At 47.5% G+C, this 16,660-nt stretch overlaps 8 protein-coding genes across 8 annotated transcripts; 3 read left to right on the top strand and 5 right to left on the bottom strand.

Moving 5' to 3' along the window:
- Positions 1-1,498: 1,498 nt before the first annotated feature.
- DFJ58DRAFT_813586 (uncharacterized protein) lies at positions 1,499-2,334 on the bottom strand. The gene is made up of 3 exons (XM_041391610.1): positions 2,165-2,334; positions 1,874-2,107; positions 1,499-1,800 (listed from the first exon to the last, which is right to left on the bottom strand). The coding sequence occupies exons 1-3, from the start codon at positions 2,181-2,183 to the stop codon at positions 1,703-1,705; spliced, it is 351 nt and encodes a 116-aa protein (XP_041238256.1). The 5' UTR covers positions 2,184-2,334; the 3' UTR covers positions 1,499-1,702.
- A 114-nt stretch (positions 2,335-2,448) lies between these two features.
- On the bottom strand, positions 2,449-4,426 carry DFJ58DRAFT_689941 (uncharacterized protein). The gene is made up of 10 exons (XM_041383374.1): positions 4,243-4,426; positions 4,133-4,192; positions 4,051-4,068; positions 3,893-3,939; positions 3,688-3,840; positions 3,067-3,632; positions 2,979-3,010; positions 2,846-2,923; positions 2,704-2,791; positions 2,449-2,645 (listed from the first exon to the last, which is right to left on the bottom strand). The coding sequence occupies exons 1-10, from the start codon at positions 4,264-4,266 to the stop codon at positions 2,635-2,637; spliced, it is 1,077 nt and encodes a 358-aa protein (XP_041238255.1). The 5' UTR covers positions 4,267-4,426; the 3' UTR covers positions 2,449-2,634.
- Positions 4,427-5,434: 1,008 nt separating this feature from the next.
- DFJ58DRAFT_668222 (laccase) lies at positions 5,435-7,646 on the bottom strand (the record flags this gene model as incomplete). Its single annotated transcript, XM_041382683.1, has 12 exons — positions 5,435-5,550; positions 5,603-5,667; positions 5,719-5,742; positions 5,800-5,948; positions 6,000-6,020; positions 6,077-6,806; positions 6,859-6,886; positions 6,939-7,012; positions 7,066-7,226; positions 7,281-7,349; positions 7,402-7,453; positions 7,501-7,646. The coding sequence occupies 12 exons, from the start codon at positions 7,644-7,646 to the stop codon at positions 5,435-5,437; spliced, it is 1,635 nt and encodes a 544-aa protein (XP_041238254.1).
- A 1,586-nt stretch (positions 7,647-9,232) lies between these two features.
- On the bottom strand, positions 9,233-10,028 carry DFJ58DRAFT_733709 (uncharacterized protein; the record flags this gene model as incomplete). The annotated part of the gene is made up of 2 exons (XM_041386332.1): positions 9,233-9,848; positions 9,907-10,028. 2 exons carry the CDS (start codon positions 10,026-10,028, stop codon positions 9,233-9,235), a joined length of 738 nt encoding a protein of 245 aa, XP_041238253.1.
- Positions 10,029-10,443: 415 nt separating this feature from the next.
- Positions 10,444-12,183, bottom strand: DFJ58DRAFT_860938 (Hsp90 protein-domain-containing protein; the record flags this gene model as incomplete). The annotated part of the gene is made up of 8 exons (XM_041394033.1): positions 10,444-10,465; positions 10,518-10,615; positions 10,769-11,066; positions 11,126-11,253; positions 11,289-11,659; positions 11,712-11,860; positions 11,917-12,041; positions 12,097-12,183. 8 exons carry the CDS (start codon positions 12,181-12,183, stop codon positions 10,444-10,446), a joined length of 1,278 nt encoding a protein of 425 aa, XP_041238252.1.
- A 687-nt stretch (positions 12,184-12,870) lies between these two features.
- Positions 12,871-13,071, top strand: DFJ58DRAFT_618678 (uncharacterized protein; the record flags this gene model as incomplete). Its single annotated transcript, XM_041381003.1, has 1 exon — positions 12,871-13,071. A coding segment is annotated over one exon (201 nt), but the record flags the coding sequence as incomplete, so codon positions are not given.
- A 452-nt stretch (positions 13,072-13,523) lies between these two features.
- Positions 13,524-14,371, top strand: DFJ58DRAFT_668218 (uncharacterized protein; the record flags this gene model as incomplete). Its single annotated transcript, XM_041382682.1, has 2 exons — positions 13,524-13,787; positions 13,844-14,371. The coding sequence occupies 2 exons, from the start codon at positions 13,524-13,526 to the stop codon at positions 14,369-14,371; spliced, it is 792 nt and encodes a 263-aa protein (XP_041238250.1).
- Positions 14,372-14,464: 93 nt separating this feature from the next.
- Positions 14,465-16,547, top strand: DFJ58DRAFT_749194 (uncharacterized protein). The gene is made up of 6 exons (XM_041387639.1): positions 14,465-14,954; positions 15,010-15,138; positions 15,192-15,555; positions 15,616-15,861; positions 15,917-15,991; positions 16,050-16,547. Exons 1-6 carry the CDS (start codon positions 14,550-14,552, stop codon positions 16,316-16,318), a joined length of 1,488 nt encoding a protein of 495 aa, XP_041238249.1. The 5' UTR covers positions 14,465-14,549; the 3' UTR covers positions 16,319-16,547.
- The last annotated feature ends 113 nt before the right edge of the window (positions 16,548-16,660 follow it).

Here is a 16,660-nt window from a genome sequence, read left to right as displayed (position 1 = left end):
ACATGTTGCATCGACCAAACTAACAATGTCGAACTCCAAAAATCACTCAATTCCATGTTTGTGTGGTATCGCCACTCAGTCCTCACGATCGTATACCTGTCGGATGTCGCTCCTTCGTCAAAGCCTGGCGCGCTGGCAAAAAGCACTTGGAACACACGAGGATGGACTGTTCCTGAATTTCTGGCTCCCAAGGTCGTTCTATTCTACCAAAATGATTGGACTTTATATCTTGATGACCACTCTCCCAACCACAAGGAGTCTCCCAAGATTATGCAGGAGTTGGAAGATGCAACGGGCATAGATACACAGATTCTCATCGACTTCCGTCCTGGGATGAGACACGCACGGGAAAAAACTGCAATGGGCATCAAGGCGTGTCACCACGTTGCAGGAAGACATCGCATACTCTTTGTTTGGACTCTTCGGTGTCCAGCTACCCATCATGTACGGTGAGAAGAAACAAAACGCGCTCGGGCGGCTTTTGCAGGAGATCATAGCCCAGTCAGGGGACATTACTGCCCTCGACTGGGTCGGAAGTTCTTCCGAGTTTAACAGCTGTTTGCCTGCAGACAATCACTTCATACGAAGCTCCGCCACACACGCTACCATCTATATCTGAAGATGAAATGCAGATATCAGTCTCCGCGCTGCGAGACTCCGTGGATACGAAGTTGGCTGTGAAATTGTACAACATACTTGACTATATGAGCGCTCCCCGTTTCGCAAACCGCCGTCTGCACCTGCCCTGCATCGTATTCCCTATCACGGAGGTCAGACGGAGGTCTTATCAAGACCAGGAGACATATTTTACGTATCAAGTCAAGGTCGACAGACTTCACGACTTGCTAATCTCGACGAAAGACAAGTTGGTTCAGTTCTCGCACGCACGGCCCACTCGACAGTCATTCTTACTCGTCCACCCCTGGGATCGTTATCCCCTCGGGCTGCCTGACTTTGAAGACGATACGCAGAGCGAGGATGATTGGACCCAACCCGGGTCTCCATTACAAGATTCCTTTGGCGAATCCTTTGGAGAACAGGAGTCGATTGATTCGGAATCGATCGATCGAGCGTTGCGATTGATCGTTCGCCTTGGACAACCTTTTAGTGCGTTTTTGCTAGCGCAACAGCGCGGCGGAGAATACAAGAGAATCGCGTCAGATCACAATATCATTGCACAAGTCAAAGATATTGGTTCCGTTTACGACATGATGGACGTTAGGACATTGGAGATATTGTAACTGTATGTGTTTACGCATTTTCTCGAATACCAGACCTAGATTTTATATTGACAGCACATGTACACATGAATACCCATATTTACCCCGCATTGTATGCTTACCTACCTAGGGACTCTCGACATAAATTGCATCTGCGCCATACCTATGGCGCCATTGAATTCCGCTCGTTCGGCGCCTTCGCGTCAGCGCCTAGGTCTCACCATGGATTCCTCTAACGAATTCTTGTACACAAGACTCAAGCTTCAGCTTCAAGTCAAGGCTGACAGCAAATACGCGGTCACGTGATTGCAGAGGTTCGGTATACACATAGGTTTGTTCGGTGCATGAATATAGAATTGAGCTCCTTGGCCAGCTGGGAGCTACAGGAAAACATAAATATAATAAAACGACAACAACAATCATAGAACAACAACAGAATACACCTCTAGAGGTACATACAGTCCAAGAAAATGAATAATACCTCAAGTCCTCCAGACCAACTTTCCCCTCGTCTGTTCTTCCAGTCCATCGGCTCGTCTCTTCTTAAATTCATAGAACCGCGCCGTGGCCGCTGCAGAGCCTACATACGTGACGCATGAATTGATAGGCTGTTAGCCATGTTGCACAGCGAGTAAGAGACCAAAAACACGCACCTTTCTTTGGTGCTCCCCTTCCTATACCCATGAACCAAAGAAGAGCTCGCACAGGCAACCATACGATCATCAACATCCATCCAAAAATCACCCGGAGCGGGCCAAACGCGAGGATGTTGAGTAGCAAGACGACCAAGCGCAATGGCCCGCTGCCAGGTGTTCTGTCAGAGACGTAGAGAATGCACCTCGTGCATTCAATAGTCAAGAAGACCGGAAAGAGGAAAGAAGCGTAGACTAAGTACGTGCGTTGTGAATCGCAGTTGAGCGGAGTAAAGATTAAGAATCACGTACGAACATCGTTCATGCTCATGTTGTCACAAATATTTGGTATGTGGATTTTCCCGTGTCCGGTCGTGCAGGAACTTCGAATTACAGACTATAGACAAGGCGATCTCGACCGGAGATGCCCCAAGATTGAGATGGATGTTGGTGGTACAGTTGTGAGTCACACTTGGTGGATTTCAACAAATCAACAGAAGTTCGAAACCGCCCACAGTTGTCACACTTACATACGGCGCTTCCATCAACCAAGATAGTACGTGAAACTCTTCATATGTTCACGATTCGCGACCTTTCAGCTGCAGATATATCTAGACATCCCAAGCACGTCTATGGACCACTGCTCAACGTAAATTATACCAACTTAGGTTGCTTTCGGGCGTCATAATTTTTCACTGTCAGGCCATTTGCAGAAGTACAGGACTGGTAATATATCTTCAAACCTTATTTCTAAGCTATACATGCATTTACAGGCGCTTTCTCTACAGGCGGTCTATGGACGATGTTCAAGTCAATAACTGATAAATGATCAAGCTCAACTTGACACTCACTAGTGTTGCCGAGGTCACTGCAAGCCTCCTTGACCCGCGCCGTGAGCGTTTTCTCACCCTCACGAACCCAGACACGGGGGTCATAAAACTGCAGTCCAACATGAGTGTCGGAAATCTTATGGAAGATACCTTAGTGACGTACCTTCTTGTTGGGTTTGTCTGCGCCTTCAGGGTTACCAACTTGAGTGAGTAGGTAATCTTTTTTCTTGAAAACGAAGTCCTGGGAGATAGTGGTCAGCCATTGCTCGATCTCGATGACTGGTAGTCAATCGTACCCTGATACCAGCGAGGTAAGCAAACTGGGTGTCTGAGTCACCGTTGCGCGTCAGCGACTGAATTTCCTGCTAAACATGACAGACTCACCAGTATCAACGTTCATTTTGACGACGCCATTCCCGACTGCAGTCCTGATCTCTTCCTTGGTTGACCCAGAACCACCGTGGAACACGAGGTAGAGAGGCTTCTCGGACTTGCCGCCGAGCTTTTGGCTGCTGTAAGCTTGGTGCTTTCCAAGCAATTCAGGCTGGAGTTTGACGTTTCCAGGCTTGTAGACGCCGTGCACGTTACCGAACGCAGCGGCAATGCTGAAGTTGGGGCTAATAGCACTCAAAGCAGCGTGGACATCGTATATGTCCTCGGGTTGGGTGTAGAGGGACGCGTTGTCGACACCAGTGTTGTCAACACCGTCCTCTTCACCACCGGTAATACCAATTTCCATCTCTAACCAGATACCGATAGGTGCCATGCGCTTGAAGTACTTCACGCAAGTTGCAATGTTCTCCTCTTTTGACTCCTCAGACAGGTCAAGCATGTGTGAAGAGAAAAGGGGCTCTTGGTGCTCCTTGAAATAGGCCTCATCGGCAGCAAGCATGCCATCGAACCATGGCAGGAGCTTGTGGGCACAGTGGTCGCTGTGAAGAACGACGGGCCTAATGTCCACAGTGGTTTAAAATAACATGAATCCCGGGTAAAGATCAGACTCACACGCCGTAGGCCTTCGCAACTGTGCGAATATGGTGGGCAGCAGCAACAGCTCCCAGAATAGAAGCTTGCTGGTCGCCATTTGCAAGACCTTTGCCGGCGTAGTAGGCACTTCCACCCTGAGAGACTTGCAGGATGATCGGAGCCTTGATGTCTCTGCAGAGCTAGAGGTGAGCATTTCGTGAATGACCCGGACTCTTTGGCTGACCTTGCGGCTTCCAAGACGGCGTTAGCGGTGGATGAGGAAGTGACATTCTGACGCAGTCAAGTCAAAACTCAAGGAGACCATGATTTATTTCGTCACTCACTATAGCCTGGTGAAGATATCATCGCTTCAGCGGGATCTTTACATCCAATAGGAAAGGCACTCACGGGGATGGCAAACTATTGAAGTTGAATTGCAAGGCGCTTCATTAAGGCAATAAGAGATGAGTTGAGAGCAATGTACCTTGTGTTCCTTTGCATAGTCAAACAATTTGCGAACGTTATCTCCAGTTAGGACACCAGCCTGCTAGGACGTCAGTGGATCAGCTTCCCCGATGATTGATTTGTACTAACGGGAACGATATCGAGGACACCCATGATGAATCGACGAGAGAGTGCGGTAATGGTGGATCTGGAACAAGATGGAGAGAGCGTCAGAACAGCCTTTAAATGGGAGCGAAGAGGTACCTTATAAGCTACCGATAGCTGTGAAGACTAGTGAAACGACTTAGAAATCGATGGTCTTGCTCGTCCGATATCGCCCATTTTTGGCACGTGGCTAAGATCGCATCATATCTGCAGTGCCCATTTACTAAATCTGGTCATGGATTTCATAATCCTTGGAAAAACGTTCGATACAACCAACATACGATACATCCAAGTTTTGGAAGTACGTTCACTTCGGGATCAACAAGTACGTGATTCCCAGAGACCGTGGTCGACGGCTCGGGTTCTGCTGTCTCCCAGGCAGCACCACTGCCTCCCTCGTTCCCTAGGCAGAATCCCAAAGTCCTGCCGACTTCACACCAAACCATCCCAGGCTAGTCCCACACCTGCTCTTAGCCGATCTTGAGCCACTCAGGCTTCAGCACAGGAGACGTCGAGCTCGAGAGGTCTGTCCCTTGACAGAAGTAAGCTACGTAGAAGCTAGGTGTCGAACTCAAATCATAATCAGTCGTATCGTACCAGGCTACGGCCCCGGCGGTATCTATTTCAGAATGTGAACACAGTTACTCTTGATCCGGAGAGTCACTACTCTATCCTCGCCTTCTCATCAGTTGCTTTGATCTGATTGGACCACTGGCAGTTGTCCAGCAGTATGGCACCCACGACACGGTCCACCGCCCAACACGCACTGGTTCCTCCTGTCAAACGTTCCCAGCTGTCACAGGTGAGAACGACTGACAGGAGGAACCGTCTGAATCGCGTAGATTTCGTATGGGTGATCTTCAGCCAGCAATTGACATACAGCACGTGATAAGAAGGAACGACTATCTTTGGACGTCGACCTAGGGGATACTAATACAGCACGCTTCCAGCAGAACGGTTTGCGGTTAGTGGGTGGGCACCAACATGCATTCGGTATAGGTCCGTGTTACGGTGGCTCGCCCATCACAACATCGAGCGTAGTCTGCGAGCAAGCTCGCATAAATTACAGAGCATTTACATGTGATGGCTTGTGATAATATTATTAATGATGCTACTATGTGTATCTATTATGAGAGTCCTGCTAGTGCCATTCCTTCCAACTGTATAATAGTGAACACTATGTGTTAGGAAACAGCAGTGTGGAGATATTCTGTGCTTCCTGATACGAATTTTGCGCTCCAATCTGGGCTGGGGTTAACGAGTTGAATGTTGGGCAAAGTTCGTCCCATGCATCTGTGTACATCATCAGCTGAAGCAAAGCCTAACATGGACATCGAATAGTTACTGGGTATGTAGCCTAGATGCGCCTGAGTGTCCAAAGGACTTTCGGCCATGACTATAGCAAAACCACTGGTAACACATGTCAGATTACGGCAGTGTCGGAGCGCTCGAGACACGTACGCGTCGAGATGCCAATCAATGTGACTAGGTAAATGATGTCATCAGTGCTAGTGCGAGATATATCAATGTCGTGGTGCTCACCAGTGCAGGAACCATGGGCCAGAGTTATCTGTAACCCATCTAATCACCATCTGTTGGCTCAGGATCCCACTGGATACTACATCCCTGCGTACGGGATTGACGTAGTTAAAAGAACTGTTTCCGGCGCTCTGCACGACATCAAAGCTATGCTATCACTACAGTGAGCAATCGAGCGTCAACAGGTGACCAGAAATACTTACACCGTGAATATGAATCGGATGCTAGGGAGATGTCATTAGATGTGTGTAACGTGGTAATGAACGTACGGGAAACTTACAGGACCACCAGCATTAACAGCTGGCATCGTCAATTCGACGACCTTGTTAGCCCCTAGAACATATACACTTCCTGCCGGAAGGAGATCGGTTGCCTGTTGTGCGCCACTGAGGATCTGAAGTAGTACGGGCACCGTGGGAGGCTTGTATGGTACGCCGTTGACCGAATATATCCCACCCGAGTTGTTGACCACCAACTTCAAGTTGATGTCTGCCTTTCCGTACTCTGGAATCCCAGGTGCACCAGGATTGATTAAAGCATGCAAATTGTTCTCAACGAGCGGCATGGTACTTTCGGTCTGGTTTGTAGTAGGTTCTGCAATGGGTGCACCGTTGTATCGCAAGATGGCAGAGTTCTGGTTGTTGATAAAGTTGTTCAAGCCTAGAGTGTTTGGGAGTGCCCGTATCCAGTAGTTGTCGACCGGTTGGTTCGCAACGAGCACAACAGAGTATCGTTGTCCAGCAAGTATCTGGAGCGAGTCCACGAGGAGGGGCTGCGTCAGTTCACCGTCCGCTTCGATTACCGTCATGTTATGGTTGTCAATGGAGAACACGAAGTTGGGATCGCAAGACATTGCTATAAGGCGCAGGCGGTATCTTTTCCCGTACTCGACACTGACCACCGCAAGTTCACTCTGGGGTCCCTGTTGATATCTACCGAGACCGTTAATGAGTGTTGAGTTGGCATTGGTGCCAATTATATGGCTTAAAACGGGGGCGACTATATGGTACCTATGATCAATTGGTGAACTGAATGCAAGTCACACATAGTTCTGAGATGTACCAGTCAGCAAGAGTGATGACGGTGGTCTCTGTGAATGTCTTAAGTGAGCGAATTCATCATTATGATAGTAGTCACTGTACCGTCGTCAACGTCGTATAAATAGGATAGAGGGTCTTCAGGGTCATAGATAATCAGAGCCCCGCGGAGTCCATCACTGAACGGTTTCAGATCATTGATTGCGGAGTTAAACATTTCATATCAACACACCACTGTTGGACCGAGTAGTGGCTATGATACCAGAAGGTTCCGGCCTGATTCCGAGCCTCGAAGGAGTGCAGAAAGGAGTGATTTTGCGCAATGGGACATTGAGTAACGAACGAGACTCCATCTACATAGTTACTCCCATTCTGCCTGATTCCATGCCAGTGCTAAACAGAGTCGGGTAAGCCTGATGTATGAGTACTGAACAGATGTATACCCACCACACTGGTGCTCTTGAGCATTTCATCGTCAGTAAGTCTGTTCACGACATTTATCGCAAAGTGCTCTCCCTTCAACTGTAGTCAGTGTCTGAAGGTTCGATCGAATTGGGAGAAAATGCACCTTTCTGGCTGCAATGATTGGACCCGGAAACGTTCCTCCAGCGAGCGTTGCACTGTACCAATGATTAACATGTAAAGAATGCAGCAAAGGCAAACTCACGAGCGCACAAAACCGTCTGGAGATATGACTTTATTGGAAATGATCAAATTGGTTTTAGGGCCTAGCGTGTTCAAACGAGAGTTGAGTGGATATGAATTGGATCGTGAGATGATGGATGCTGCATGTGCTAGATGAAGCCATAGCATGAAAATGACATTAAGGAAGGGCATTATATTGAGTACAGAGGAAAGGAATATGTGCTACAAAGCACTCGATGAGAAGAACTCACTTCAACGCGGTTTGATCTTATAGAAATCTGGTAACTTCTCTTGATCCCAACTTCCCCAACAAGTGATAGACCTGACCGTAAGAAGGTTGAAGTCAACGTCAAATGCCAAGCCCCGACTAGTTACTTGTAGCTTATGCCAACGCACAAGCCCACAGCCTGCCACGTCAAGCTTGACTACAACACCCATAGGGGAATAACGAAAGCCGGGATAGCAAGTTCGGACCAAGTAACGCCAAGTCCATGTTCAAGTTGGAAGGTTCTGGAAGTACGGAATTCACTCATGGTCGTCATTCAACAGCTTGAGTGATGGCCCTGGATTAGGCAGTTTCGATGTCCGTAGGGATTCTATGATATACATCAATTCAAACCAGCGGTAGAATTATGGGAATCAGGCTCAATTGTTCGACCTGACTGCTCGAAGCTAACCGTGCGCACCGCGTGTCCGACGGACTCTGAAAAGCATTTCCCCTGACAAGTGTCCCCGGATCCGTTCCTGGCCTTGCGCTAGTGTGAAACGCACCGGAATTTGGAAATTCGTCTTGTTTGGTCAAGCCCAGATGATTTGAGGCGTAATTTGATTGATCTTGCTCGTTTAATCAACCAACCAACCAACCAGCAACGCGGGGTAAACACAATGACGCGTTGAGCAGGTTCTATCCGATTTCAAAAATACGAGGCCGCACAATTCCAAAGAGCGCTTCTTTTTTTTTATTGTCATGGCCCACTGACTCGGATGCATGAGGATCAAATTATTATCATTAAGCACTAGTAGTGGCGAGCACCTGTGAGCAACAACTGTCAAATTCGGACACCAGGAACTGTAATGTAGTGGGTGGGGCTGTACCGTGACTGGGCCTGGTAGCAGTATTTCCACTAACTGCTTGCCAAGGCAATTTTAGTTGGTTGTTGCATTCTGCATGTATAGGTGCGCATGGGTTTAGGTTTGAGGTTTGCCGCACCTGTGCATGGTAGTATGGAAGTCAAGACCACCGTGACCGCGCTCCGTTAACTTGAAGCTTTTACTTAAGACCGACTACTTACAACTCCTGGGAACCTGTGATGCTGACTAACCAGCGCGGTCCCAAACCAGATTACTAATAGAGGAAATCGGAATGAGCCGCCGGTGGCAGTGCTGTCGGAGAGTCTGGACTGGCTGCCGCCAGATCGAAACAGTGTCTCAAAAAGCCTTAGGTCGGTGCACCGGTGAGTACTGGCATGCTCGAACGTATCGACGTCGAAGGCACACTAGAGAGCAATATGGAGAGTTTAAACTTATGGCGTTATATCAGCACTTTTATTATTTGCGCGTTGCGCACCCCTGCGCGCTGTCCCCCGCACTGCGCATCTTGTCCAGAGCCTCCGCGTTTGAATTTAACACTGTCGCATGACCAGGAAAACGTGCACATGACGAGCATTCTGAGTCTTGCGTCTGATTTGCTATACTTATGTTCTCAAGCTCGCCACATGTTTGAAGTAAAGTCAAGGTACTAAATATGACTGAAACTATGGCTCAAAAACCAACTTTTCAACCAGAAGGTGACAAGCTTCAGAAATAAAATGTTCAGCATGATGAAAGGCGGCTCCCTGATCCAGGAGCTTGAACATCAGCTCCTTGCAACCCTCACTAACCCGTCCAAACTTCAGTTCCTTGAAGCGCTTGACAGCGTCACTATATGGCTGTGGATTCCTGGCATCGAGGAGGAACCGGCCCATTCCATTCCACCAAATAGCATGCCAATCCTCGTTGCAACCTGTTGGGTCTTGACAGTCGCTTGAATGCATCAAGATTTTCGGCTCCTCTGCAGCTACCATCCGACGATGATGATCGAGTGCCGCTTGAACATAAACAATGTTCAAAAATACCTCATGTCCCATTAGCTCCCGGTGTGCGTGTGTGATTTCAGAGATCGGTGTTTCTGCCAGTTGTTGGAAAGCAAAAGGAAAGATGGTCCGGACATGGTATTTGATGGCGAGGTTGATCAACTGAGCCGGGTGAAAGCGGAAACGTGCAGTGAATATACGGTGCACAACAAATTCTTGTGTATGGCGGCATTGATACATGTCGCAAAAGTGAAGGAATCTTGAGAGCTCGTCAGTAGTATAAGAGCCAGTGCGAACTCTGCAAATAGTTCAACAGGTTAACAGTAAGAAGAATAGATGATGTATAGTTGACATACCTTCCAAAGGTATGTTCAAGAAACAGTTTGAACGTCTCCCGGGACAATCCGTCAAGGCGAATGGGCCGATCGTCACTCATTCCATCTAGTTCGATTTGTCCACTCTGTGTGGCAGTAAACATATCGCGAAAAACATTTGAAGATGTCGACAAAATTGATTTGCAGAGTTTGTACAGCATATTCTCAACCTTGGGCCAGCATAACATTCAAATTTCAAACAAGGAACAATTTGATAAATAGAAGAACCCCACCTGGAAAATATGACTTGAAGCATGGAAATAATATATTGGGTGTCGGGTTGGTGCATTAGACATGGTAAAATTGGCGAGAGTCAGACGTTTAGAGAGTTCAAGCTAATCGTATGTCATGAGGGAATTGGGTAGTCATTGGTATGACTAGGCGGAGTTTAGAACCCTTAGTCAGTCAGCGGAGTGTCGGTTGGACATGAAGTATGGTGCAGTGAGGTATAGTGCAATGAGGTATAGTGCATGGGGGTAGTATGATATATGAAAACAGGTGAACGCAATGACACATCTACTAGAAGTCCTCTTCCAACAAGCTGGATGAAACATTGTTAAACACAAAGTCTACCAGAAAGATAGTATACTCACAAAGTTTTGCTCGATACCTGGTCGGTCTTGGCATTCGTGTGGTTGACGTTCGCCTTTGAGTAGTCTGACACGCGCTTCTCGAAGAAGTTGGTCTTCCCCTATAGTGAGACATGTCCATGAAGTCAAATGGGTTGGTGGCGTTGTACACTTTGTCGTTGCCCAGCGACACCAACAAGTGGTCTGTGACGAACTCAATGTACTGGCACATGAGCTTGGCGTTCATGCCAATGAGGCCAACAGGGAGAGCATACAGAGAGACAGTCAGCGTGAGATGAGCAAAAAGAAGGTAATGACGAACCAGTGAGAAATTCCTGCTCGATGACAACAGCCTGAATAATGATACACTTAACAATATCAGGGTGCGGGCGACGCTTGAGGTGGTTAAAGAGCAAGCAAGCAAAATCGATGTGCATACCTTCATCACGGCTGATGAGCTCGTTGGAGAACATAAGTCCAGGCATCAGACCACGCTTCTTCAGCCAGAAGATGGACGCAAAAGAACCAGAGAAGAAGATGCCTTCGATGGCAGCGAAGGCGACCAAGTGCTCACTGAAGGTGGAACGCTGATCAGATATCCACTTGAGGGCCCAGTCAGCTTTGCGCTTGACGCAAAAATAGTTTCCGTGGCGTCAAAGAGGTATTCGCGCTGGGCGGAATCCTTGATGTAAGTGTCGATGAGAAGTAAGTAGGTCCCGGAGTGAATGTTCTCCATCATAATTTGGAAGCCGTAGAAGCACTGGGCTTCAGCAGCCTGGACCTCATTGGAGAAACGTTCAAGGAGGTTTTCATTGACAATGCCATCGGATGCAGTGAAGAAGGCGAGGACGTGTGAAACAAAATGACGTTCGTTGTCATTAAGACGGTTCGTCCAGTCAGGTGAGCAGCCTCTTCTTCACGTAGTTTCTTCTCTTCATCAGTCTCCTCGAGCTCAAGACCCTCTTTCGAGACACAAACAAGTTTCTTGCCCTCGAACTCTTTCAGCTGCGTGACGGCATACTCATAAATGGGGTCAACGAGAAGGAGGACTTCAAAGCCCTTCTTCTTGAGCGCTTCAAGGAAGAGTGAGTCGCAAACAGCGCCAAGAGATTCACCGGTGAGGTGATAGATCGATTTCTGGACCTCGGGCATACGCGTGATGTAATCTGAAAACATTGTGAGGGAGCTGTCCTGACGGAACACACAAGATACACTTACCCTTGAGCGAAGTCTGTTCCTCAAGCGCCTTGGTGGAGAAGAAGCGGAGGAACTCAGCGAGCTTGCTGCGGTTCTGGGCATCCTCGTGGATACCGAGCTTCAAGTTCTTGCCGAAAGCTTCGTAGAACTTGTTGAAGTTGTCCGGATGTCTTTTGAGAGATCCATCTCCTCAGCAGTCCAGAATGATGCTTCGGCTTTCTCGTACATTTGCCATATATGATGATTTGTTAGAACGAAGTCAACAGGAGGACAGACAGTAACAAACCTCATGGTATTGAATGGGGAAAAGAATGAAACAGCGCTTGGATTCTTTGAGCAAAGGCTCTTCGCCTGAAATGAAAAGCTAAGTTGAAGATTAATTCATACATGAAACTAAGCCACTGACTTTCAGTAGGTCGATTTCACCGACCAAACGGAGCAGCAGGAGGGGGTCAGTGAGGATAGCAGACGCGTGCACGTCAGACACGCCCATCGAAGCTGCCTAAGCAAGGACGATTGTTACGGGTGGATGGAGGAGGGAGTGCAGCTATAATTTACATACCAATATCATTTCGATCTATCGTCCCAGGACGACAAATGACGAAATAATCATGTGACCGTGTTGTCCTAACATTGAACTCATCGACAACGAATGTCATTGCCATCATGCCTATAGTACTACCAGATGTTTTTCCTCAATTCCCATTTCGTGCAGCGACTCAGGTTCCGTTGTCAGCAAACTTCCTCACTGCACACGATATACTTTCAGATATCTACCGGCATGCCTTACAGATTCTTAATCAAGAAGACGCTGATCCAATTCAGCTTATGTTTCATATAGAAACACTATCTGGAGATGCCATACCTCTCCTGGCAGCGCTTGCACAGAATCCCCAAGGAAATGAGATGTGTGATTGGCTTTCTCGTGCGGCAGGCGTGCTAGGGGAGCTCTCAGCGCAGTTATCATTGTTTCAATGCAATATTCAAAACCGGTGATTCGCACTCTTGACTTGCTTTATTTCAGTAGTCATTGATTAAGCAATGCAGTATGGACAAGGACATAGTGTTCCTTGAACCAGTAACCTTACTGCGCACAAATCGTGCAGGTCGCCCGAAAAAAATCATCGATACTGAATTCCTCGCTGAAGCGCTTTCAAATTCACGACTTATTAACCTGACGGAATTGGCCAAGACACTAGGACTCCACAGAAATACTCTGCGACTTTATATGAAAGCCCATGGAATCATACAAAGGTACTCTGAACTCACCAATGCCGACCTCGATATCCTTGTTGGCGAGTTCAAAAAAAAGCGACCGGACTCCGGCATCAGATATATAATTGGTTTTCTTCGCAGATATGGACTCCGAGTACAACATCGACGAGTTGTAGAATCCCTTCGGAGAGTGGATGGCTTGGGTCAAGTGTTACGAGACCGTCGAGTCAAACGCAGGCGAAAATACTATGTAAAGCGGCCAAATGCTCTATGGCATGTGGATGGGCACCATAAACTGATTCGATGGGGAATCGTGATTCATGGATTTATCGACGGGTTTTGCAGAACGGTCCGAGTCTAATGTGTCTCATCTGTATTTGATTCTGACGTCTAGCCTTGCCAGATAACTGGACTCAAAGCAAGTAACAACAACCGCTCTACTACTGTCTTAGATCTTTTCAAACATTCAATACAAGAATACGGCACACCCTCTCGTGTACGAGGAGATCGCGGTGGAGAGAATATTGATGTTGCGACTTATATGATAATGAAACATGGACCACGCCGAGCATCATTCATGTGGGGATCGTAAGTTATTCTACTTATTTACTGTATTATATGCTAATTACAAGTACCAGTTCTACCCGGAATTCACGGATCGAACGTTTGTGGGTTGAGGTGGGCACGCAGTTTGCTCGGAGATGGAGGGCGTTTTTTACTCGCCTTGAGAATTACCACGGACTTCGCCCCGACATCCCTAGTCACATTTGGCTACTTCAAACACTCTTTCTTAGCGAAATCAATCGGGACTGCTACGACTTTCAAGCGGAATGGAATTGTCATCCAATAAGCGGTCCGGATACAAATGATAAGAGTCCAAAGGTAAGTTCACAGATGCATTATTGACACAACTATGATATTGACACATTATAAAAAAGGATTTACGTTTTTTGGGACAGGTACAATTCGGAGTATATCAAGATGACTGTGAAGGGATACATCCCGACGTAATTGAAGAGTATTACGGCGTCTATGGCCGTGTTGCAACTCGACGCCAACACCAGACCGGAGCAGGTCATCCCATGGATGAAGAAGACAGTGATGATGGTGAGGAACCTCAAGATATAGCACAAGTGGTCAATAATCAGCAAAGGGATCATGTCCACCATGAAGCCATTGGTGTTCCGTCGCAAAGGAACCCTTTCGTCAATGAAGGAACATACCAGCAATTTTCTGCCACTCTCACCGAAGTTGTAGCCGAAGACATAACACCACGCCATTGCAGGCTGGCCGCAGATGAGTGGGAAGGTAATGGATACCCTGTTTTTGAGACCATTTCCGTTGGTCGCCGGGGATCCAAAGAGCTTCATGTGTCGCTTGGAGAATTGATATGGTTTAGTCGAGCAAAGCTGTGGTGTCAAGCATTAGTAGTGTTGTCATATTTTTTAGCTGCTGGTAGAGAGTGACGAGACTTACTGGTTTAATACGTGAATGAGAGCATTGCATAGCCCAACTGGTAGTGATCTCGTATTAGCTTAAATAGACACAATAACCAGACTCGATAACTCACTTCAGGTCATTTTCGCTTCCTCTTGAAGTCACGTTCACTCTGCACCCTTCCACTTGCGGTGACGCTGTAATTGCATGGATTCCATCAGCGAGAGCAACAACAAAGTCATCTTCTGTAGAGGCGTCAAGGCTGACAGTGAACCATGTGACTGCGAGGAGTTTTTTGCTCAGTCACAGGACAAGGGTCATTGTGTGGAGTGTGGCCACGGCCGTAGCAAGCACCCTCGTAAAGTCTTGGACTACAGACCAGAAGATACTATTCAAGACGAACCTCAACCAAGTTCATCGGCCACCATCAAGGAGATATTTGATCGAGTCGCTGGTGGCAGGAGCATCAATGACAAGCCATCTGCCACAAGGCGAGGGAGCCTCTCACTCACTGCTGCCCGGGATGAAGCCATCTCAACATTGTCTTCTACTCGACTCGCTGGCTACAATAAATTGGCCAAGGGTCCGGTGCCATCAGCTGGCTTGCGGAAGGTATGAGCCTGATATACATGGACAGCTAGTACAAAATTTCATTGATAACTTCTAGGATCGCAAAGAAACCAACCCATACCCACCAAGTCAAGTGCGCCGGAACACTGCCTCTAATAGTGCCACAGCAGCGACTGCCACTGTGTTTCGAGTTGCGTCAATCGCCATGCTAATTTGCGGCACCGATGTCAGTCAAGTAGTACCCTCAATGAATCAAGCTAATACCGTATCGTTTCACAGAAGAGTGGTCTCATCAGAGAAGCCAAAGCCCCAGGCAAGGGTGGCCAGAATGAAATACAAGCCATGAGGAACCGCGGGTGCTACCTCGACCAGCAGTTTAGAATCGACAGCGGATGGTCATATGCAAAGATCACCAATAACCTACGTACCTGGTTCCCAAAGGTCTTCAGATACCTGGATACGCAAGTTGAGAAGCGAACGTCCCAACCACGGTCCAGCCATGAGGAAAAACCTGTTTGGCGCCTCCTAAACAAGTCTGGACAGGTGTTGACAGTTGTCGATGTTGCATTTCCAACTGGAAGTGACCTCTCAAAACACAAGGGACGAGACAAAGCCAGCGCCAGCGAATGCCATCTCTGGTTTGGTAGGTTCATGTTTATTTGCTTTGACCTTTATGTGCTAACAAATCCAATTCAATTTTCAGTAACGAGGAACCGGATCCCGGACGATATTTACGAATCTTGGAACACGCAGCCTGTTATTGCAGGTTCAGATTCCGAACGTGATGAGAGTGACCAACTTTTCTCTGATACGGACGGTTCAGTTGCCGATAAGTCTGACAACGAGCTCGCAAGTTCCTTGATGGAATTGGATCTGACTGATGTCAAAGTCAAGGACTCAAACCCCAAAGGTAAAATGAAGGCAAGAACACCAAAACGTACCAATCACAGTGAGTGTTATGGAACTTCTACTAATTGTTCACGTCTTACTTGTCTGTTTTGCAGTGAAACGAGTCCTTTCTCCTGACGAGTCATCATCCGATACGAAGCGCCGAGTGGTTCAAAAGAAACATAAGAAAGGTTCGTCATCCTGCTTGTTTTCTCAGATACTACTTAATGATATGTATTTGATGTTCAGAATCAGCGAGTGACGTTCCGCTATTCTTTTCAGACTCAGGAAGTTCAAGTTGTCAAGCCCCTCCACCAACCCAGCCTCAATTCAGTAGCCTCCGTCACGGTGACCTGCGACTCAAAGTGTCATCTCCACCCGAATTTGTGTCCGTCAGTGAGGACGATGTCCTCTGGCGCAACAGAACGGACGGCGATGACCCCTTCGCTCCGGAACGCATCAATCCTTGGGACTCTCGTTATATCATGATGCAGAATGCTGCTAACTTTCTTATTTGAATCGCTGATCACCCTTTGAGCTACAGATAGTACTAATTTCATTTCATGTTCTTCCTCGTGCTTTGCGGTACATACTGTCAACCTCATCCCGCCTCATCACATCACCCATCCTATACTTCCTACCTTGCATCCTCGCGGTGCACTAGCTAATGATATATCACGGTCACATACATATCTCATTCATTACTTCACACTCTTTTCCAAATAGACAAAGATTTCGATGTGTGAAGTGTGTAGTGCGGGGAAGGTTAAATTCAAACGCGGAGGCTCTGGACAAGATGCGCAAGTGCGGGGGACAGCGCGCAGGGGTGCGCAACGCGCAAATAATAAAAGTGCTGATAT

This window comes from Suillus subalutaceus (genome assembly GCF_016647625.1).
Source record: "Suillus subalutaceus strain FC151 chromosome Unknown DFJ58scaffold_155, whole genome shotgun sequence".
Lineage (NCBI taxonomy): Eukaryota > Fungi > Basidiomycota > Agaricomycetes > Boletales > Suillaceae > Suillus > Suillus subalutaceus.
Note: the sequence above shows the minus strand (reverse complement) of the source record. Positions and strands in the feature narration are given on the sequence as shown.

Coding starts and splice junctions, on each gene's coding strand:
- DFJ58DRAFT_813586 (XM_041391610.1), bottom strand. Junction 1,801..1,873: donor AAGGGGAGCACCAAAGAAAG/GTGCGTGTTTTT, acceptor TCACGTATGTAG/GCTCTGCAGCGGCCACGGCG.
- DFJ58DRAFT_689941 (XM_041383374.1), bottom strand. CDS start 4,266: ATGGGTGTCCTCGATATCGTTCCC. Junction 3,633..3,687: donor GTTGCGAAGGCCTACGGCGT/GTGAGTCTGATC, acceptor TGTGGACATTAG/GCCCGTCGTTCTTCACAGCG. Junction 2,792..2,845: donor CAGACAAACCCAACAAGAAG/GTACGTCACTAA, acceptor GTTGGACTGCAG/TTTTATGACCCCCGTGTCTG.
- DFJ58DRAFT_749194 (XM_041387639.1), top strand. CDS start 14,550: ATGGATTCCATCAGCGAGAGCAACAACAAAGTCATCTTCTGTAGAGGC. Junction 14,955..15,009: donor CATCAGCTGGCTTGCGGAAG/GTATGAGCCTGA, acceptor GATAACTTCTAG/GATCGCAAAGAAACCAACCC. Junction 15,862..15,916: donor ACCAAAACGTACCAATCACA/GTGAGTGTTATG, acceptor TCTGTTTTGCAG/TGAAACGAGTCCTTTCTCCT.